We start from the raw sequence: 23,515 nt of genomic DNA on the forward strand, positions 1-23,515 counted from the left end.
TAGGGAAGTAACTTTACTTTATAAAATTTACAAAGCAGCGTTACAGCAAGTTAAAGCATATAATAATAATTACTTACCAAGTACTTTATGTCGGATTTTCGCTAAGTTTGGCAGAATAAATCATTATAAAACAACTTACTATAGTTAAATCTATCTTTTTATTTATACTTTGGTTGCTCCGCTACCGCCCACCATGAAAGCTGGAACACCCAATACTGGGCAGTAGGGGCCAGGTTGACCACCACTGATCCAGGTGATCACTAACTTGGTCTAGTTATTCATTATGCAATGATATTTCTTAATCTCTGTTCTCTGGGTTTCAAAACAAGAAGAAGCTCACTTTTTCACTATGATTTTGAGTTTGAAAGAAAAAAGGATAAGGATAACAAGGAGAAGACTTAAAATATTCTGGTTGAATTGGTGTTATTTTATTAAATGATCCCATTGTAAAACTAGTACAGCTCCTAGCGACCAGGCACAGTGGTGACTAGGTACAAGAAAATCAAGTATGTAGTGCTGAAGATACATGATTTTAAAGTTCCATCAGAAGCAGCAAATTTTTATTTAGAAATTATACCATACAGCTGACAGACATGCATACTCCCACATAGACCAGATTTAATAGTATCTCTCGGCATACCTTTCAAATATTCAAATACCAGGGCACTGGGAAGGTCTTAACTTGACAAGACCTCACTAAGGACCTCACTAAGCAGCCTGCTCTAAAATGATTTCACTGTACCTGTTTCTTTACTTATGTAATGGTTCCTAGTATAGTCCTGCACATGAACACTCCAAATGGACTGCCTCTCGAGCAACACTCCCTCCAATTTCTCCAGCTGTGGCCTGCTGACCATATACAGTATGAGCAGTAAGCAGGAATATTAAACGTACAAATATGGGCTTCCTTGAAGACAGCCGGAGAGCAGGCAAAACATAAATGAGTGTATAAAAGCCTTGGGCACTGAAACAGGTAGTCAAATACCTAAATGGGAAGGAAAAGGGAGTGCCACAGAGAAAAAAGAGGCAGAGGTCTAAAGATAAAACTTGGCCCACGACTTGGTCCATTTGTCATTATCAGCTTAAAACAGAGAGAGCCTCCAATTACTTTCTGCTCTAAGTATAGGTATAGGCAAGTACCTTAGCTAATTCTGAAACCCAGTTTACATCTTAGGCAAATCACAGCATTATTAACTTGCAATACCGTTCTGATGTCAAAATATAAGGGAAAAATCCATATACAGCTCTTATATAGTTAAAACTAGCCTACACTAAAAACTAGCTTCATTCAAGCCTCCAATCAAAACTAAAAAGATTAACCTGGGATTCAGAAACACTTTGCAAATAAGTACTCTCTCACTTTAAAATGGGGATCATCAAGTTGCAAAAATACCCAATGGTGTACTGAGATTAAACTGAATTTATGACCTGACCAATGGTAGTGCAGTGGATAGAGCACTGACCTGGGACTCTGAGGTCCCAGGTTTAAAACCCCAAGGTTGCCAGCTTGAGCACAGGCTCATCTGGCTTGACCGCAGGGTTGCCAACTTGAGCACAAGATCATCAGCATGATCCCAAGGTCTCAGGCTTGAGCCCAAGGTCACTGGCTTGAGCAAGGGGTCACTGACTCAGCTTGAGTCAAGGCATGTATGAGAAGCAATCAATGAACAACTAAAGTGACACACTATAAATTGATGCTTCTCCTCTGTCTCCTTTCCACTGTCTCTCTCAAAAACAAAAACAAAACCCTGAATTTATGTATGAATACAGTCATCCCTCTCCATATCATGGTTCACTTTTCGCAGATTCACTGTACCGCAGACTTTTAAATTGTATATATCTAATTTTGTATCGCAGATTTTTCACTATATCATGGGATTTTGCAGTATATAGGTATTTTTATATATTTATTATTTTAATTATTGTTGCAGTAAAATAAGCATTTTCTAGCCTAAAAATTTGAAAATAATATTAAAAATATTAATTAAAACAACCATCATTCAAGTTGTAGTATATTCACTGGTGAGTATCCATATAGAATTTCATATGTTGTTAAAATTACATACGTTTAAGAGTATAGAAAAGTGTTTAAGAGCTTAGAAAGTGTTCATAAGAGTGTGGGAAAGGTTAATAACAGTGTGGGAAAGGTTTATAAGAGTGTGGGGAGGGTTTATAAAGCCTTAAACTATATATAAATAATAAAATAAATATAAGGTCACTACTTGGTGAATTTTCCCCTCTCGTGGGGGGTTCCGGAACCTAACCTCTGCGATAGACGAGGGACCACTGTATCACAATTACAATTTTTTCCAAGCCCTGGCAGAAATCATTTTTTATTTTTCTCCCAAAATTACAGGACGTAGATATCTAAATAAGACATCTTAAAAGTAATAAGAAAATATTAACAATAGGGATGCCTTGTCAATTTTCCTAATATGAAGCTGATGAATTTCATTTGCACATACATAGCACACACAGTTTAACACATAATTATCTTTTTTGCTCAAGTTAATAACTATCAGCAGTGAAAAATGCATTTCCATATTAGAACTCCTGAGTCACTGTCATAATAATACAAGTCAGGGAGTTGAAATAAATCCATATTTTGTTTTCCATATTTTTCAGTATAAATGAAACAAGTAGCAAGTAAGGAGAGTAATATTCCCATTGTCATGGCCAGATAAAAAGGCACCAAACTATTTAACAAAGATAATTTTTTGTTTTGTTTTGTTTTGTTTCTACTACAAGGCAGGGGGCGGGTGAGACATAACTATTCCAAACTATTTAATGACTTATTTTCTATAGAATATACTCAAAGAGCCTATCACTGCACAGCCAATTGTAAGCATTCTGCAAAAGGCAACAGTTCAGTATAAAGAACAGTAATAGGTTTTGGAATTAGACAGATAGGAACTCATACTACAATTCCATCACATACTAGTTATATGACAGCAGGTAAGTCATCTAACTTCCTTGAGCTTAATTTGCCTCATCTATAAATGGTCCAAATACTGACTTTGAAGGGTTATCTTGGTTAAATAAAATATTGTACAGCCAGGTGTTCTATAAATAAGAACTATTTTAACACACATATTTATGCCTATATCTCATCTACACCCTCCACCCCAAATTAAGGTAGTTATTGTTATTCAGCCTAATATAGAAGTTGGCTGAGCCTGACCAGGCGATGGCGCAGTGGATGGAGCATCGGACTGGGATGCGGAGGACCCAGGTTCGAGATCCCAAGGTCACCAGCTTGAGCGTGGGTTCATCTGGTTCGAGTGAGGCTCACTAGCTTGCACCCAAGGTCACTGGCTTGAGCAAGGGGTTACTTGGTCTGCTGTAGCCCCACAGTCAAGGCATGTATGAGAAAGCAATCAATGAACAACTAAGGTGTCGCAATGAAAAACTGATGATTGATGCTTCTCATCTCTCTCCGTTCCTGTCTGTCTGTCCCTGTCTATCCCTCTCTCTGACTCTCTGTCTCTGTAAAAAAAAAAAATTAAAAAAATTAAAAAAAAAAAAAAAAGAAGTTGGCCAAATACATATCTCAACAATGTTGCCTCCTCCGCTGCAAATTCCTATAAGACCACTCCCTCTCCCAAGCCCAAACCCTACTTTAATACTTCAAGAATTAGAAAAGATGGCCCTGGCCGGTTGGCTCAGTGGTAGAGCATCGGCCTGGTGTGCAGAAGTCCCGGGTTCGATTCCCGGTCAGGGCACATAGGAGAAGCGCCCATTTGCTTCTCCACCCCCAGCCCCTCCTTCCTCTCTGTCTCTCTCTTCACCTCTCGCAGCCAAGGCTCCATTGGAGCAAAGATGGCCCGGGCGCTGGGGATGGCTCCTTGGCCTCTGCCCCAGGCGCTAGAGTGGCTCTGGTCGCGCAGAGCGACGCCCCGAGGGGCAGAGCATCGCCCCCTGGTGGGCAGAGCATCGCCCCTGGTGGGCGTGCCGGGTGGATCCCGGTCGGGCGCATGTGAGAGTCTGTCTGACTGTCTCTCCCCGTTTCCAGCTTCAGAAAAAATATTAAAAAAAAAAAAAAGAATTAGAAAAGCTGTCCTCTGGAAAAAAAAGAAGAAGGGGGGGAGGGGGAGGGGCAGGGGAAGGAGAAGGAGAAGGAGAAGAAAATAAATGAAACTATTTCTGACAATAGCTCATTACTAAAATCTGTTCTGAAACAAAGCAATAAAATATGGGTAAGAGGTCAAATCTCAGTACAGTAGTTAAATTGAATTTGACTGCATTAAATCACCACTGCCAAGTCTTGATCATATATTTTTAAGCTTTTACAATTTTTTAAGTGCTAGAAATCCTTACTAAACGGAAATATCTGAACAAAAATACATTTAGATTATGAGGCTGCTGAGAATAGCAGTAAGGGATAAAATGGTTCTCCACACATCAAAACGTCATGATGCTTTTCCCCTTAGGAATCTAAAAATGCATTAACCACATTCTCTCTCTGGAGCAGCCCCTGTTGGACAACTCCCCTGGGACAATAATGACTATACCAGAGTTATCTCAACTTCTGAGGGAGATTAGCCAAATAGTTGGTATGTGCTGGGATGGCTGCTGGCTCACTGAAACCTACCTCCCCCTCATCTATCAACTCCTACTGGGGTAACTTTTAGAAGACTGCACCTCCTGATCCCATAGGATAGCATGACTGTCTCTTGCATAAAGAAGCACAACATTAAAGATTTTCAATCAATTGGTGGATTTTAGACATGTGATATAAGTCATTTGGAATGTGTAATCATACATATGTATACATGCACACATATACATACATGTATATATGTAGAGGGGTGGGCAAAAGTAGTTTTATAGTTGCTTCTTATATTATGATTATTTTTCCATACAAATAACTATAAACTTACTTTGGCCAACCTCATGTATATAGGAGGGATAATAGTGATGGAAGGAGACTTGACTTGGGGTGGTGAACACACAATATACAGATGATGTATTATAGAACTGTACCGCTGAAACCTATATAATTTGATTAACCAATGTCACACCAGTAAATTAATTTTTAAAAATGTTTTAAATGCTGTACATACAGCTTCTTACTTGGTAGCCACAAATGCTAAGAGATAAAGTAAGTATTTTGTAACTAATTAATGAGGAAGAAATTCAAATCAGTTATTGATGTTTTACCATTGCACAAATATACCCTCATTAACCCATTAAGTTAATAAAAATGATGCCACTCTTCAAAGAAAATTGATAGAAGAGTCAATAACACAAGAACAGCCCAATATAATATAAATAGCTCTGTAACAAAGTTTCAATCAAAAGGTCAAGTATTTAGTCATCACAATTTGACTTTTTCTTTTTAAACTCTAAATTCTATTTCATCTTTACTTTGGAGAGCAATCTGGCAATATCTAGAAAGTTTGGGATGTGCACATCTAACAAACTAGAGATATTTTTTCCTGGGTTGTATATTTATTTACAAAAGGTAGTATACTAAAATTAGAATCATCCCAAGGTCAGCCTACCTAGAGGATAGTCTTTTTTTTTTTTTTTTTTTTTTTTTTGTATTTTTCTGAAGCTGGAAACGGGGAGAGACAGTCAGACAGACTCCCGCATGCGCCCGACCGGGATCCACCCGGCACGCTCACCAGGGGTGACGCTCTGCCCACCAGGGGGCAATGCTCTGCCCCTCTGGGGCGTCACTCTGCGCGACCAGAGCCACTCTAGCGCCTGGGGCAGAGGCCAAGGAGCCATCCCCAGCGCCCGGGCCATCTTTGCTCCAATGGAGCCTTGGCTGCGGGAGGGAAAGAGAGAGACAGAGAGGAAGGAGGGGGGTGGAGAAGCAAATGGGCGCTTCTCCTATGTGCCCTGGCCGGGAATCGAACCCGGGTCCCCTGCACGCCAGGCCGACGCTCTACCGCTGAGCCAACCGGCCAGGGCTAGAGGATAGTCTTAATATTTTATGACCACAGAATGAACTCCACCTCTCAAAAGTAAACCGATATAGCCCCACTCTAACATGTATGAAGAAAGCACGGCAGCTCTTCTCAGGCTTATGCTACATGAAAAGAAAATAGTAAGTCAGTAGCAGAGAGAGAAGAAATGTAAGCACTATCCAAAGATGTGACAATTGTGATCTCCCAAGAAACCAATCATAGATAAACAAGCCACTTAAGAAATCAGTAAGCAGCCCTGGCCAGTTGGCTTAGTGGTAGAGCATCGGCCCAGTGTGTGGATCTCCCAGGTTCAATTCCCAGTCAGGGCACACAGGGGAAGCACCCATCTGCTTCTCCACCCCTCTCTCTCTCTTTCATTCTCTCTCTCTATCTCTCTTTTTTTCCCCTTCCTGCAGCCATGACTCAATTGAAACGAGTCGGCCCTGGGTGCCGAGGATGGCTCCATGGCCTCTGCCTCAGGTGCTAAGAAGAGCTCGGTTGAGGAGCAATGGAGCAACACCCCAGATGGGCAGAGCATGCTCCCTAGTGGGCTTGCTGGGTGGATCCCATTCAGGGTGCATGTGGGAGTCTGTCCCTGCCTCTCCTCCTCTCACTAAATAAAAACGAAAGAAAAGAAATCAATAAGCAAACAGACTACAAAAAATAAAAAGAAAACCAACCTATGAGCCCCAAACTATGCTAAGTTTAAAGTTATAAATAAATGCTAAAATAAATACCAAAATCAAAAACTAATGTGCATAACTGCTGGGTTAGACAGGAATTCTGAATCACCTTCAAACATTTATGCAGTATCTTTTCTTTTTCAATTACAGTTGACCTTCAAAAACATGGAACACTTCACAAATTTGCATGTCATCCTCACACAGGGGCCATGCTAACCCTCTCTGTGTTGTTCCAATTTTAGTATATGTGCTGCCAAAGCAAGCACTATGCATATCTTTTATTGCCAGATACTGTCGTAGTAACTGACTGCACAATTGATTCAATTAAATCCACAAGTAGTCCACATTAATTTTATTGCACTACTTCAATTTTCCCCGTAAATTTTTTAGCAGAATACCTGATAAAAAATTGAAGCTAACCAGCCCACATTTTATATTTCTCCAACCTTGAATAAAAGTGCTTTTAAACCCATAATTGGCCAAAATGCAAGTAATAAGAGAAAAATACTCATCTGATGGGTAAAAAGATGAGTCACCAGTCTCTGAACAGTCAGTGAGTTGGATGCCATCAACAAACCTCTACTTAAGGTGATTACACTGTGTGTCCCATAAAAATAATGACACCAGACTGAATTTGCTCTTCTGACTCACATTCTAATATTGACTCCATTTACCTATCTCTTCCCAACTATTAAACTGGGAGAGAATTCATCACTTTATGACTCTTAGTCTAATATAGGCACTCAAAAATAAAGGCAGATAGAAAAAAAATGGTAGAACTCAAAAGCAACATAAAAGTTGGAGTCAAAGGAAATTCAAATCAAAGTGAAAAAAATATTTTCATTTTATTTCACTGCTTCCCACATCTTAATCCTTTAAATTTTTTTAACCTGGCAATTTTTTTTAGGGGAGGAGAGGGGAGACAGGCAAACTCCCACATGTGCCTCGACCAGGATCCATCCAGCAACCCCATCTGGGGCTGACACTTGAGTACCAAGCTATTTTTGGTGCCTGAGGCTGACTCACTCAGGCCAACTGAGGCATCCTCAGTGCCCAGGGCCACACTTGAACCAATTGAGCCATGGGCTGCAGGAGGGGTAAAGGGAGAGAAGGGGGAGAAGGGGGGGGAACAGATGGTTGCTTCTCCTGTGTGCACTGACCGGGAATCGAACCTGGGACATCCATACCCTGGGCCAATGCTCTATCCACTGAGCCACCAGCCAGGGTTGGCAATCATTTTTCTTTACTGAGGTAATTGCAGGTTCATATACAGTTGTAAGAAATAATACAGAGAAATTTCACATGCTTGGCCCAGTTTCCCCCAACGATAACATTTTGTATGATAGTATACAATCACAGCTATAGGTTATGGACATACTGACAATGACAGGATCCAGTCTTACTCAGCCCTGCCCAGGCTTCTTTGTACTTACTTGTGTTTGTATGTGTATGTGTATGTCACAATTTTATCATTTGTATAGGTCTGTGGACCCGCCACCACAGTCAAGATAATGATCAGTTCCAGTACCACAAGGATCCGTCCTGTTACCCTTTTCTATCCATATCCACCTCCCAGCCTCCCTTCCAGCCCTAACCTCTGAAAACTACTGGTCTGCCCTCCATTCATCCTTCAAATTCTTATGTTACACACACTAGGGAGTAGCCACCTATAGAACCAGCCTCGCTCCATTATTTCCTGTAACTACTCTCCAGTTTCACATTGCTGCACGTGGCTCGAGGTGCAGTCAATCTCAGAAACACAGCTGGTCCCAGCACACATGTGGTTTTCACCTTATTGAAAGGGAAGACTGTCCAAAGCACAAAAGAAAAGTTTTAGTATTCAGGCGCATATATCTCTAATATGTGCATGTCCACTAACAGCACCTTCCTGGTTATAAAATAAAGAAAAGAAGAACATGTATTCTAGAAACTCTATAAAGCTTTATATAAACAGAAGTATCCGTGCCTCTGAAATTAAAAAACAAAAACAAAACAACAACAACAACAAAAAACTGCTATTTTTCATACTGCCCACTGGAGAGGGGCATAGTTCATTCAGCATTTTTCATTTCTATAAAGACTTTTATCCATTTCAACCACAACTGAAGTCCTTTACATCTGCATGTGGAAACTCAGACTTCCATAAAGAAACACCATGTTTTTTCTTGCAACCATTACACACACTGCCCTTTACTTGGATTTAAAATCCAAAGGGCAAACAATGAATTGCTAGTTATTAAGACACAATTTAAAAAGGAACAAAAATGCTTATGCAACTTTAATAGCACTAACCAATACGCAAGCAATTGGAACTCCTACCTGCCGAGCTGAGAAGGACACTGAAGTCTGTCCCCCTCTGTGATTCTCCACTTTCATTATCGACCTCCTTTTCAGTATCTTGATATCGATCCCAGTTAGAGACTATCTTTCTTTTAGAATAATTTCCCTGTTCATCATTCTCTTCTCCATAGGTCTCTGCATCACTGTCATCTTCAACCTGCAATCATTAGAGACAAATCAATAAACAAAGCAAATCTTGACCTTAGTTGCCCTAACAATAAAAATAAAACCAAATAAATAAATAAATAAATAAATAAATATTACACAGGTATCACATTAGAGAGCACATTTACAGACCAAGCTCTCTGAGGATATTAAACACTATTTCAAGATAACCCTATTACACCAGAGTGTACTTTCAGGGAAATTTTTCACTGAGCTTTTTTTTTTTTTTTTTTTTTTTGTATTTTTCTGAAGGTTGGAAATGGGGAGGCAGACAGACTCCCGCATGTGCCCGACCAGGATCCACCCAGCACGCCCATCTGGGGCATTGCTCTGTTGCATCCAGAGCCATTCTAGTGCCTGAGGCAGAGGCCACAGAGCCATCCTCAGTGCCTGGGCCAACTTTGCTCTAATGGAGCCTTGGCTGTGGGAGGGGAAGAGAGAGACAGAAAGGAAGGAGAGGGGGAGGGGTGGAGAAGCAGATAGGCACTTCTCCTGTGTGCCTGACTGGGAATCGAACCTGGGACTCCTGCACACCAGGCCGACGCTCTACCACTGAACCAACTGGCCAGGGCCTTCATTGAGCTTTTTGAAAAGGAAATCTGGCCGGTCCCTACTTAAAAATTTATGTTACTGATATATCTAAAGTCAACTCCAGTGTATCCTATTGTAATAGTTGTTTCCTCCTATTGAAATAATCAAGGCTGTAAAAGTCTTTTTTTTTAATTATTTTCATTAAATGTATTGGAGTGACATTATACTGCTCACAAAAATTAGGGGATATTTTATCACTTCATATTCATTTTGAAATATCCCCTAATTTTTGTGAGAAGTATTAGTTAATAAGATCATATAGGTTTCAAGTATACAAAGACTTTAGGATAAAAATAAACCCTTTCAATTTACAGATTTTACAAACACTCCATACATATGTTACAGTGTAAGCATTAAATAAGAACCCTGCTCAGAAGCATTCTAGAGAACAGTTTCCTGTCTCAGGCATTAAAAGGTTGAGAGAGCATGCAGGAAAATGCAGTGAGAAATGACAGAAAATAAACAGCCTCGTTTCTTCAACAAATAAATAGCAAGGGAAAAAAAGGTGGAAGAGAAGGAAGAAACCTATAGATTAAAAGGGCTTAACAGACATAACCAGTTGCTATGCTGAGAACTGATTTATATTCTAATTCGAACAATATTAAAAGAAAATCACTTATGAGACAATCAGAGAAAGGTAAGCAATGACTGCATAATAGATTATATTAAGTGTATTATTTTATTTATTTATTGTTTGGGATCATACCAGTATTGTGTTTATTTTTTATATTTTTATCTTTCAGATATAAATAGCAAACTATTTATGAATGAAAAGATATGATATGGATTTGCTTCAAAATAATGGGTGAAGAGGAATGGTGGGTAGAGATGAAATAAACTAGGCATAATTGATAATTGCTGAAGCTGGATGATAGGCACATAAAAATTCATTGTATTATTTTCTCTACTTTTGTATGTGTTTAAATTTTCCATAATAATTAAATTTGAAAAACAAGAGATACATGTAGAATCTAAAGATGGTTCAAAACAGTATCCTAAAAATTATAAAATCCTTGTCAAGAAAAAAACTTATGGTCTAACCTGTGGTGGCACTGTGGATAAAGTGTCTACCTGGAATGCTGAAGTTGCTAGTTCAAAACCCTAGGCCTTGCGGAGGACCTGGGTTCGATTCCCGGCCAGGGCACACAGGAGAAGCGCCCATTTGCTTCTCCACCCCTCCACCGCGCCTTCCTCTCTGTCTCTCTCTTCCCCTCCCGCAGCCAAGGCTCCATTGGAGCAAAGATGGCCCGGGCGCTGGGGTTGGCTCCTTGGTCTCTGCCCCAGGCGCTAGAGTGGCTCTGGTCGCAACATGGCGACGCCCAGGATGGGCAGAGCATCGCCCCCTGGTGGGCAGGGCGTTGCCCCATGGTGGGCGTGCCGGGTGGATCCCGGTCGGGCGCATGCGGGAGTCTGTCTGACTGTCTCTCCCTGTTTCCAGCTTCAGAAAAATGAAAAAAAAAAAAAGACTCCACACAAAACCCTAGGCTTGCCTCGTCAAGGCACATATGAGAAGCAGCTACTATGAGTTGATGCTTCCCGCTCCTTTACCACCCCCCTGCCTTTCTCTCTCTCTCTCTCTCCCCCTCTCTCCCTCTCTAAAGTCAATTAAAAAAAAACCTTTAAAAAAAAAAGAAAAGAAAAATACTTGTAAAATACACTAAAACAACCCTATGTACGTGATGGGTTAGTATAGACTTATTTTTAAAATAAGTTTGTATTAACACAGAAACAGGACATGTGCATTGCAAAAAATTAGGAGGGAGAAACAAGCAAAAAATAATACATAGCCTGACCAGGCGGTGGCGCAGTGGATAGAGCGTCAGACTGGGATGCTGAGGACCCAGGTTCGAGACTCCCAGGACTCCAGCTTGAGTGTGGGCTCATCTGGCTTGAGCAAAGCTCACCAGCTTGGACCCAAGGTCCTTGGCTTGAGCAAGGAGTTACTTGGTCTGCTGAAGGTCCACGGTCAAGGCTCATATGAGAAAGCAATCAATGAACAACTAAGATGTTGCAATGAAAAACTGATGATTGATGCTTCTCATCTCTCTCTGTTCCTGTCTGTCTGTCCCTATCTATTCCTCTCTCTGACTCTCTGTCTCTGTAAAATAAATAAATAAATAATAATAATAATAATAATACATAAAAATCCCATCTCATCACCTGATAGTAAACTGCTAACTTATTGCATATCTTTCCAGATTTTATTTTTTGGTCTATATATTTATATATACTTTTTTTGATAACCAGATTTTTCTCATAAATATTATCCATCTCTCCATTCCAGTAAATTATATTTCATATGACATCCAGACTATTTCCATATTTCCCTGACACCCAAAATTTCCTTTACAGCTGGTTTTCTAAGCCAGCATCCCATTCAAGACCAAGCATTGTATCGTATTTGTCCCTTAAATATCTTTGATTTTTAATTTTAATTTTTTTTATTGATTTTAGAAAGAGAGGAAGGGAGAGAGAGAGAGAGAGAAAGTCAATTTGTTGTTGCTCTGGTTGATTCTTGTATGGGCCTAGACCGGGGATAGAACCTACAACCTTGGTATATCGGGATGACACTCCTACCAGCCAACCTAACCGTCCAGAACCTTAAATCTCTTTGAATATAACACAATGTCTATTTTTATGACCTTGATTTAATGAAGAGACCAGTACAGGTAGAGTGCTGAAGGACTCGTCTTCTGTCTGCTTCCTTGTTTGTACTGCTTATTTATAGATTAGTTTATAGGAAACCTCAGATTTTAAAAAATCTAAATGCTCAGTGGAGTCAAGTTAAATATTTTTGGCTAAAATGCATCATAGATGGTGCTCTGAATTTTATGTTACATCCTATTAAATGGCAGATGAAAAAAGGCTGAGCCTAAGATTAACCAAAGGGTTTGGGAGATGAAGACTGACCCGCACAATATGTTTTCCCCCTTGCATCTAGGAATTTCTTTGTGTGGCATTATTTTGGTCCACTACAAATTTCTAGTTCCCCAACAACCATTCACCTAACAGATTTAACACTAGTCAGTAATCCTCACCTGAATCAAATTTCATAGGTTTTCATGAAACACTGGAGTAATTGACCTTTCAAGATCACTTTCAGTTCTCAAATATCATCATAAGCCTCCTTGACAGCACAAAAGCAAAAAGGGCAATCTGAATTATCATCTAGGTATTGCAAAGACTGTCGGAACCCTAGAGGTTTCCTGCCACTATGAAAAGTTTCTCAGAAGGAAACGAGGCTAGCAGATAAAACACACGTGACTGAATGAGACCTGCTATATCAATAACAAATGCCAGGAACATTATAAAGATAATAGCTTTGCAACTAATGAGACTGGGGGCTAGAACTAGAACTGAAAATACTAGAAAGGTTTAATCTGGGAAAATTCAATATTCTTTTGTTGGCCAACTGGGTAATCAAGAGTTCAGAGAGATTTCCTCTGTTAGTACAAAACTTCTGAACATAGCTGTAATACATGGCAAAAATGTAAACCTGGGCAAACTAATTAGCTTGATGTGAAAAAGGGCTATGATCTGAAACACCTGAGGAACTGTTAACTCAATGAAATAAGCACTGACATGAGAGGCAGGAGACCTGGACAGAATTAATGGCCCTGCCATCATCATCATTTAACATTTACGAAGTGTTTATAATAGGCTGGGCTTCACACACCTGAATGACTCACTAATCCCCAACTTAGAAAAATCACTGACCAAGGATCTCATTACCCGCACCAACTGCAGAAGCAAGGACAGTTACCATTAGCTTCCATCACAAGAGGGTGATAAGAAATAATAAAGTTTAGAAGACACTTGATATAACTCAAAGAAAGGTATATCTTTAAAAACCCTAAAGATTTTACGTTTGGTTCCTTTTGCAAAGATCTAAGACAAAATAAAATATGCAAAGTTCCAAGATGGAGAAAAAGAACAAAACAAATAAGAAAATACTGATGAAAACAATGTGAAAACTAAATATACAGACACCATTGTTCTATTAACCTCATTGTTCCAAAATTTGACTGGTATACACTAAAAACTCTAAGATATTGGTGAAATTAAAGAAGACACTAATGGATAGATATTCTGTGCTCATAAAATGATAGAATATTGTTAAAATGTCCATATTACCCAAAGCAACCTACAGATTCAATGCAATCCCCATCAAAATTCCAAAGGCATTTTTCACAGAAATAGAACAAACCAATTTTAAAATCTGTATGGTATCACAAATGATCTCAAACAGAGAAAGCAATCTTGAGAAAGAAAAACATCAAACTATATTACAAAGCTATAGTAATCAAAACAGTATGGTATTGACATAAAAGCAGACACATAAATCAATGAAACAGAATAAAGAGCCGAGAAATAAACACATACATATATGATCAATTTATGGCAAAGGAACCAAGAATATATAATGAGGAAAGGATAGTCTTTCAGTAAATGGTGCCAGAAAAACTTGACAACATACCATACACAAAAATCAACTCAAAATGGATTAAAGACTTGAAAATAAAACCTGAAACCACAAAACTCCTGGAAGAAAAAAAGCTTGTAAACTCCTTGACATTGGTCTTGGCAATGGTGTTTTGGATTTGACACCAAAAGCAAAGGTGACAAAAGCAAAAATATACTACTGCTCACAAAAATTAGGGGATATTTTATCGCTTCGTATTCATTTCGAAATATCCCCTAATTTTTGTGAGCAGTACAAACAAATAGGACTACATCAAACTAAAAAGCTGCTGCGCAGCAAGTGAAACTATCAACAAAATAAAAAGGCAACCTAAAAAATGAAAAAATCTATTTGCAAATCTATATCTGATAATGGTCGCTCCTCTCCTCCCCTAACTAAATTTAAAAGAAATTTTATACAACATGTATGCATATTATATTTCTACATGTTAATAAGACAAACCATACATTTACCAATACCAGCTCAGGGGAGGTGGGTGGAAGCAAAATGTATTTGACTAAGGAAATGACGTTATATGGGAACTCAAATACACAGAAACAAATGAACAAAACTAGAAATAGGAAATAAGAAGGCTAATATAACAAAAGCTGTAAGTATATGTTTACTCTTCTTCTCTCATAGTCTTTAAAAGATATAAAATTACGTAAGGTAAGAATTATAACAATGGCCCTAGCCAGCTAGCTCAGCGGTACAGCATCGGCCCAGCGTTTGGAAGTCCCGGGTTCAATTCCCGGCCAGGGCACAGGAGAGAAGCACCCATCTGCTTCTCCACCCTTCCCCCTCTCCTTCCTCTCTATCTCTCTCTTCCCCTCCCACAGCCAAGGCTCCACTGGAGCAAAAGTTGGCCTGGGTGCTGAGGATGGCTCTGTGGCCTCCGCCTCAGGTGCTAGAATGACTCCGGTTGCAACACAGCAATACCCCAGATGGGCAAAGCAACTCCCCTTGGTGGGCATGCCAGGTAGATCCTGGTCGGGCACATGTGGGAGTCTTTCTGCCTCCCCGCTTCTTACTTCAGAAAAATACAAAAACAAAACAAAACAAAAAAGAATTATAACAATGTATTGTTGGTTTTATAATATATAGATGTAATGTGTATAACAATACCATAAAAGGGGGGAAAGGAATATATATAAAAGTAATAATTCTAAAAAAAAAAAAAAAAAGTAATGATTCTATATCTCATTGGAATTAAATTAGTATGAATCTAAAGCTGATTTTGATAAGTTAAAATGCATATAGTACATTTCATACATTTATATAGAACAACCACTAAAGAAATAACTAAAAAGTTAAAAAATAAATAAAAATGTTACATTAAAAATATTCACTTCATGCAAAAGAAAGCAGTAAAGGAGAAATAAAGAAACAAAATATACATAAGACATATGGAAAACACAAGGCAGCCTGACCTGTGGTGGCACAGTGAGTAAAGCTTTGACCAGGAATGCTGAGGTCGCTTGTTTGAAGCCCCGGGCTTGCCCAATCAAGGCACTGCGGGAAGCCACTACTGTGAGTTGATGCTTCCTGCTCTTCCCACCCCTCTTTTTTTGTGTGTCTCTTTTCTGTTTAAAAATCAGTAAATAAAATCTAAGAAAAAAAGGAAGAGAGGAAAGGAAGGAGGGAGGGAGGGAGGGAGGGAGGGAGGGAATACAAGGCAAAATGGAAATATTCAACTACATCAATAGCATTAAATGTGAATAAACAATTCAATCAAAAGGCAGGTACTGACAGAATAAGTTTTTTAAAATCCAACTTATGCTATCTACAGGAGACACATTAAATTCAAAGACAGAAATATCGTTATAATAAAGTATAGATGGAAAAAATTTCTTGCCAATAGTATGCAAAAGAGAACTGTAGTGACTATACAAATATCAGAAATAATAGACTTTAAGGCAAAATTTTTACAAGATACAAAGAAATATATTATACAAGGATAAATGGGTCAGTATTTCAGAAAGATATAACTATAAACATATAAACATATGCTTCTAACAATAAAACTCCACAACATATGAAGCAAAAACTGACAGAATTGAAGGGAGAAATAGTACAACCACAATAGTTGGAAGCTTTGACACCACACTTTCAATAACGAATAGGACAACTAGACAAAAGGTGCCATATGCAAAACAGAACTAATAAAAAGATGTATTCACTGAAGCTGTGGTCCTATTTCAGGGACAACAATAATTCCCATTAATTTACAATCTGCTTAATCTATCTAACTGGCCAGCCTATGAACAGTATGTTTGGGCAACATTCTTTTTCTTTATTTGTTTGTTTGTTTTTTTACAGAGACAGAGAGAGAGAGTGTCAGAGAGAGGGATAGATAAAGACAGACAGAAACAGAGAGAAATGAAAAGCATCAATTCCTCATCTGGTATCTTAGTTGTTCATTGATTGCTTTCTCATATGTGCCTTGACCGTGGGCCTTCAGCAGACCGAGTAACCCCTTGCTCAAGCCAGCGACCTTGGGTCCAAGCTGGTGAGCTTTGCTAAAACCAGATGATTCCGCGCTCAAGCTGGTGATCTCAGGATCTCGAACCTGGGTCCTCCGCATCCCAGTCCAATGCTCTATCCACTGCGCCACCACCTGCTCAGGCCAAGCAACATTCTTTTTAAAATATCCTCTTTTCTTTCAAAAAGGCAACAGTCTACCAAGGGAATATTTAAAAGATGATATTTATCATCAAGAGCCCTCATATAAGCCAATAAAACTTCAATTTTAGAAGCTACTAATAATATATACTTAACAAGGAGACAGCAGATCCTATATAAAGCCTTTTGTACTCAGGAATCTAGCTTTTGAAGGTTTTATGTTCCTTTTGAGTAAAGGGGTGTAGACAAGGCTTTTCTGCTTTGAACCTAATAAGAAGGTAGAAAACAGGCCCTGGCCGGTTGGGTCAGCGGTAGAGCGTCGGCCTGGCGTGCGAGGGGACCCGGGTTCAAGTCCCGGCCAGGGCACATAGGAGAAGCACCCATTTGCTTCTCCACCCCCCCCCCCTCCTTCCTCTCTGTCTCTCTCTTCCCCTCCCGCAGCCAAGGCTCCATTGGAGCAAAGATGGCCCGAGCGCTGGGGATGGCTCCTTGGCCTCTGCCCCAGGCGCTAGAGTGGCTCTGGTCGCGTATGAAGCTAAAGCGACGCCCCGGAGGAACAGAGCATCGCCCCTGGTGGGCGTGCCGGGTGGATCCCGGTCGGATCCCGGTCGGGCGCATGCGGGAGTCTGTCTGACTGTCTCTCCCCGTTTCCAGCTTCAGAAAAAAATACAAAAAAAAAAAAGAAGGTAGAAAACAGTCAACACATTTTTTAATAACCTTCTTTGTTCCTCACAAAATGTAATTATACCATAGAAGGGAACAAGTAATATAGAAAGATATGGGAGAGAACACATCTAAGGAAACCCTCCAACAGAAAGCCATTGGAAACCAACTTCAGTTAATGTCAAATATATCGAACCAAAAATGTTACAATGTGTACATTGGGAAAATATTAATTCACCCTACTTTAAAATGTTTAAATGTTATCAAGCTTTAAAATATATCATTGTCTAATTACTTTTACATTTATAAACCATTTTTATCTCACATAATCATTTGGACCACAGCAGTAACTGTTGCTTTAATATTAAAAAATTATCTTTTTAGCAATAGAAATATTCATAAATCATTATAATTAAAGAGTTCAATGACAGCTTTTGGTATTAGAAAAAACTAGTAAAAATAGCTTTATATACAAGGTGTGGCAAAAGTAGGTTTACAGTTGTTCATATGAAAAATAATATAATAATTAATAATAATACAAGAATTCTGTGTTTCACTCACAACTGTAAACCTACTTTTGCCCCACTATATTATTTCAAGGAGATAAATTTCAATAAATTTATATATAGTATATACCATATATATCATACATGTACACACACACATATATGTATAAATATATACATAGTATACAGGTATATTAAGAAAGGTGTTTCCATTTGTCATTGTGTATTAAATAAAATACACGTTAGAGAATGATCATATTTGAACAAATAGTAAGTGCAATGTATGACATATATCCAAGTTATCTACTGAGACTTGAACAATGTACAATAGTGTTTGAGTTCCAAAATACTGTGGCCATTAAGAATAGGGGGAAAAGCGATGCAGACTATATTCAAATTTGACTGGGAACAGCTTCTTTTCTTGTCCGTCCTTGTGATCAGCATTTGGGAGAGAAGAGGAGGGAAAGGGGATCTGAGAACAGAGAAAATGGTGTCCCAATCCTCCAGGCAGCTGTCCAGTGACAACCCTCAGAGGCCTCCTCACTCATCCCGAATCCCTATTATCTTTCTTCTCTAAGTCTTGACATCTTTCTCAGGTGGGTAATTCTGTTGCAGAGAGTTGGCTAAAATTCGGTGGCCTAGAAAGGTAATTAACATTTGCTGGCAGCCCACATAAGGGCTACACTTACAGTAAAGACCTTCAGAGTTTTATGCTTCCATGATTTAAAGGTAGCTGGGGAAATTAAACTGCAGTAATTGGACTAATTGGAGATTTTAAACTGACTTTGTGGAAATCCTTTTACATGGAGTTCTTGTGGGAAGGAGGGGGAGAGTGGCAATAGAAACAAGTTTATTATATCTGCTTTACACCTTGAACTTCATGTGAGAATTCAGGCTAAAACGGGTTTTAAAAACTACCAAATTAATCAACCTTGTGAGTCCCAACTCCCAGGTAAAATTCTAAAAACTAGAGTAATGTCAACAATTTTTGTAGGAAAAAGCAACCATATTTAAGACAATTTGATTTTTGGTATGTTTATGACCTAAGAGAAAAGACAGCGTTTTGCTTTGTTGAGCTTTTGAACAGAGACATATACAACAACTAGAGATGCAACTAAGAGGAATTCAAGTAAAAACTTTCCTCTGTTAAATAATTTAATTGAAGGGTTTTATATACACAAAAACAATCAGCCTTTATAGGAAGGCCGCATTTGGACTCGGAGCATTCCCTGGTAAGCTTAGTGGACAAAACGTTCTCCCTAACCAGAGCCACTGACAGCTCACTCTTCTTCCTAAGAGGGCATGTGGGACTTCAGGTGCATCTCCCCTGTCCCACCTTCCCAGGATTGTACTGCATGGGCTTAATGCTGGAAAGGGCCACGTTTTCTTTTAATTCTGTCTCGGTTCAACATTCACCTCTCTAATCCACAGCACAAGAAGGACTGGCTTCATTGGTTACTGAGGTTTGAATGTTATCACCTTCCATTTTCCAGAAGAATCACAGACTAGTTATTTATCTGGCCAACTTTAAGATTCTCCCCAAACCCTTCAGTTGCCAGAGGAAGAGAACTTAATTAACTAGTAAAGAATTACAGAAGTAGAAGGAACCTGGTTAGCCCTGGCCCAGCCCTCAGCCCTCAAGCAAAATTATGTAGAAATCACATCAGGTCGATCTACCTTACACCTGCACCTGTGATTGTGCCCTCTACCCAAACTGACCATATCGCTTCCTTCACAAGCACAAACTTCCAATTCCTTAATTATTATCTTGTTTGTTCTAAATCTCTTAAATTCCCCATGACCTTTTTTAGTGGTTATCATCAAAATTGACTCGGTAGATGCGACTTGGTCAAGGCCACCTCCTCTCTGCCACAAATTTTGAGAACACTGTCACCTTCATAGTTCCTTCTCAAGACACATTACTTTCTTTAAATACATTCTAAGTGGTGCTTATCTTTCCTCCTGTCGATCTTACAATACACCAGAAAAAAACTGCTTGTGTTCCTTGACTACACAATTGCCAATGTTCCTTCAACAAGCCAGGCACCAGGTCAGGCAGTGAGGGTACAAAACCAAATAAGACAAGGTCCCTGGCCTTCAGCACCCACAGTCCTGTAAGGGAAGCAGAAAAGTAAACATACACTTCAAGCAGTGTGATGTGTGCTATGATAAAACATTTCTAAGATATTATGGTGCACAGAAAAAGCACCAGCAATGGAGGAGCAAGGATGTAGGCAGCCTTCAGGACCAGCCTTGAGAGCCAGGGAGAAGGTGAAGAAAGGCATCTCAGGATGAGGGAACAATACAATTCAGCTCCGGCCATGGTCACACAGCCTGAGATTAGTCTCCTGAAGGAAACTGTCATTACCTCCTGCTGCAAGGTGGTTCCCAGGCTCAGAGAGAATAGCAAAGAATGTGCTTCTAACCAAGAGATAACAGCTTTCAAAATAAAACCAAAGGAGGTCAATAATGGAAAAGTTAGAAAAAAGAACAGGTGGGAGGATCCAGGGAAGATGGTGCAACAGTGGCACAGTATTCTAGTCTTCCCAAACCCTGCCCCTCCCCAAACGTCACGCAGGGCGAGTAAGATAGCACAATCAAAAGTACATGGAAAACATCCGCAAAACCTAGGTGGCAAGGTATCTCCACCATGCCCCAAATATGAGCAGGTAGGAACAAATCACCAAAGTCACAAGATCTGCATGGTACCAGCACCTCAAGAGGAAGTAGAAGGAAGCACCTGTGGCCCCTAAGAGACCTGAGCATCCCAAAATAAACAAGTGTTCACTGGAAACTAATCTGGAAGGCCTATTGAGAACAGCAGCTAAAAATGTTGGATCTCAGGCTGTCTGATAGCTGGTGATTACAATTTCACAGAAAAGACTGAAGGAGCTGGTAAGTCTGGGCTCTATAAAGTCCCAAAAGTAACTGGACAGAGCTTTGCAGGATGAAACTCCACTCTAAAGAGAAACTGCTGGGGATATAATCCAAATTGAGTAGAACAGGGGCAAAAAGGAAAAAGGAAAATAAGGGCCAGGAACAGTGGCAGGTTGGAGGAAGACAGGGACATACCAAATTTGAGACGGTCCACATAACAGCAGAGGGTGCTCCAGAGCCATGAAATCTGACAAGCTATCCTTAAGAGTGTCCCTCTGTTAAAAGTTTGGGATAACTGATTTCACATGAAAATCAGGAACAAAGGATCATAGTCAAAGCCCATACTATGTTGTTATAAGGACAAAGATATTATAAGAATAGGAGCATTTTTATAATAAATTCCATAAAGCATCCAAAAATGTTTTATTAGAATACAATTTCAGGCCCTAGCCAGTTGGCTCATTGGTAGAGCATCGGCCCGGCATGTGGAAGCCCCAGGTTCTATTCCTGGTCGGGGCACACAGGAGAAGCGACCATCTGCTTCTCCACCCCTGCCCCTCTTGCTTCTCTCTCTCTCTTGCTTCTCTCTCTCTCTCTCTCTCTCTCTCTCTCTCTTTTCCCTTCCCACAGTCATGGCTCAATTGGAGCGAGTTGGCTTCAGGCACTGAGGGTGGCTCCATGGTCTCTGCCTCAGGTGCTAAAAAGAGCTCACTGATGAGCAACAGAGCAACACCCCAGATGGGCAGAACATTGCCCCCTTGTGGGCCTGCCGGGTGGATCCTGATTGGGGCGCATGCGGGAGTCTGTTTCTGCCTCCCTCCTCTCACTGAATTAAAAAAGAAAAAAAAAGAATATAATTTCACTGTTCTAAGTATGTAACTAGAAATTCCACCCTCAGCCTTTAGGGGGAAATGATTTAAAAAACAAAAACAAAATAAAAACAACTGTCCAGCTTCAATCTTGCTCAGAGACATCAATAACATGAAACAGAAAGAATCTGAGAACAATACTGTTGTTCAATGACTCCACTCATGGGGTTCTTCACCCCATCTCTTTCTTTCTCCAAGTTCTCTTTCTTTCTCATGGGTAATACTTTGTCTCAGAGAGTTTAAGAGAAACCAGAGGCATGAAAAGAGTAATTCTCAGAATCAAGAATGCAGGACCTACAACTCTCCTCTCACTTTCAGATCCTCAGAGGCTCCTTACCTTTCCTTCTAACAATACAACCCAGATCTGATGGTCACAGTTGGGTGCAAAACTAGAGGAAATTTTCTATTTCCTTATCAAAATAAAGTTCACAATACTATCAGATCAACACAAAAGACTTTTTAAACTTCTGTAAAAAACTCCTTATAATAAAGACAGACACTGTGAGAGACTCTGATGATTATTTATCTATCTCATAAGGTCACTTGTCTCCTTCCTGTTATTCATTTTTTGCATGTGGCATTCTCTTCGCACTCACAAGTGACCCCTTTTCTTCCATACTACATTTTGACCCAAAGTATCTCAGCAGCAATATCTATCTCCTAAGCTGCAAAATATAATCTGAATCTTTCATGAAACCTTTCTAACAGGAATTTTTGATGCAGCCAACTAACTTTTCCGCAAAACTTTGAGCCCCACTGTTGGCTAAACCCAAATGTGTCTGTGTGATTGCACAGAAGAATGAAGAAATGATTGAAATACACAGAGCACTCCCTACTCTGGTGAGCTGCTCCATTTTACACCAGCCTAGGTATTCGGACAAAGACAGCAGGTCTGTTTCTTATTTACATCCGAGATCTAAACCACTACCTTCTAAATCATCATCCAAGTGTCTTTTCACCTGCCATAAGCCCACCCACCCATCCACCCCAGATTCACCCACTCAATTATCAGAAAGCCTAGAACAGAGTGCTCAAGCCTCCTTACAAAGTGAGAAAGTAAAGCAACCACCTTTAGGTGCCATTTTAAATAGCGTGAGAGCTTGTCGTTGTTTCAATAAAGTTAAACAGTAAGGACATTCCTTATCATCAGCTATTTTGAAATGTTTATCACTTAAGATTTTTTATGCAATGTCTCTTTTGCCATGTAACTAACAATTCTAATAAGATGCAATGACAAGGTGGGTTTAGTAAGCCTTATTCAGAGGGCCCAAAAGGGTTGAAATCTGTTGCCTGGCAACTGTTTATTCTAGCAACACTTAGAGGAATTACAATGTCATACACAGTACAGTTCTTTTGTAGGCTATTGTACTTTATCCAATGCAATCAACAGGTTTGATAAATTCTAGTTTTTAATAAAGTCATCTGTTCTTTTCCATGCCTCAAAATAAAGGTTTTACTGATAGATAACTTCCTTTTCTACTTTTAAAAGAGATTTTACCAATACTTTTACAAACCTGCTCCATAATATTAATCCAAGAAGGCAAACTGGAAACTAGCTTGAAACAGTACTCCCTCTCTCTCTCTCTCTCTCTCTCTCTCTCTCTCAAAGCATCCTTGTAGATCACCTGGTTTAAACCCCAAAGCTTTAGAGATGAAATGAGGTTCAGAAAAGTACCGGGCCAAGGTCTTTACAGCAGAGGAAGAATGAAAATCTGCCTAAAATGCAATTCAGTGTTTTTTGCAAATAAGTCTCTTCACTGAACAAAATCTTAATAAAATATATCATTTTCTGTTTTAAGTCTCTTTGAGAAAGTTCTACTCA

At 39.5% G+C, this 23,515-nt stretch overlaps 1 protein-coding gene and 1 non-coding gene across 2 annotated transcripts in view; both read right to left on the reverse strand.

Moving 5' to 3' along the window:
* Positions 1–23,515, reverse strand: part of AVEN (apoptosis and caspase activation inhibitor) — a 219,285-nt gene that overhangs the window by 152,572 nt on the left and 43,198 nt on the right. Inside the window, exon 2 of the mRNA XM_066342706.1 lies at positions 8,918–9,095. Coding sequence (XP_066198803.1) covers positions 8,918–9,095 — 178 coding nt within the window. The remainder of the gene's footprint in view (positions 1–8,917; positions 9,096–23,515) is intronic.
* Positions 6,758–6,864, reverse strand: LOC136377783 (U6 spliceosomal RNA). The gene has a single exon (XR_010746413.1). It is a non-coding gene; the product is annotated as a U6 spliceosomal RNA (small nuclear RNA).

The sequence above is a fragment of the Saccopteryx leptura genome, chromosome 6 (assembly GCF_036850995.1).
Source record: "Saccopteryx leptura isolate mSacLep1 chromosome 6, mSacLep1_pri_phased_curated, whole genome shotgun sequence".
Lineage (NCBI taxonomy): Eukaryota > Metazoa > Chordata > Mammalia > Chiroptera > Emballonuridae > Saccopteryx > Saccopteryx leptura.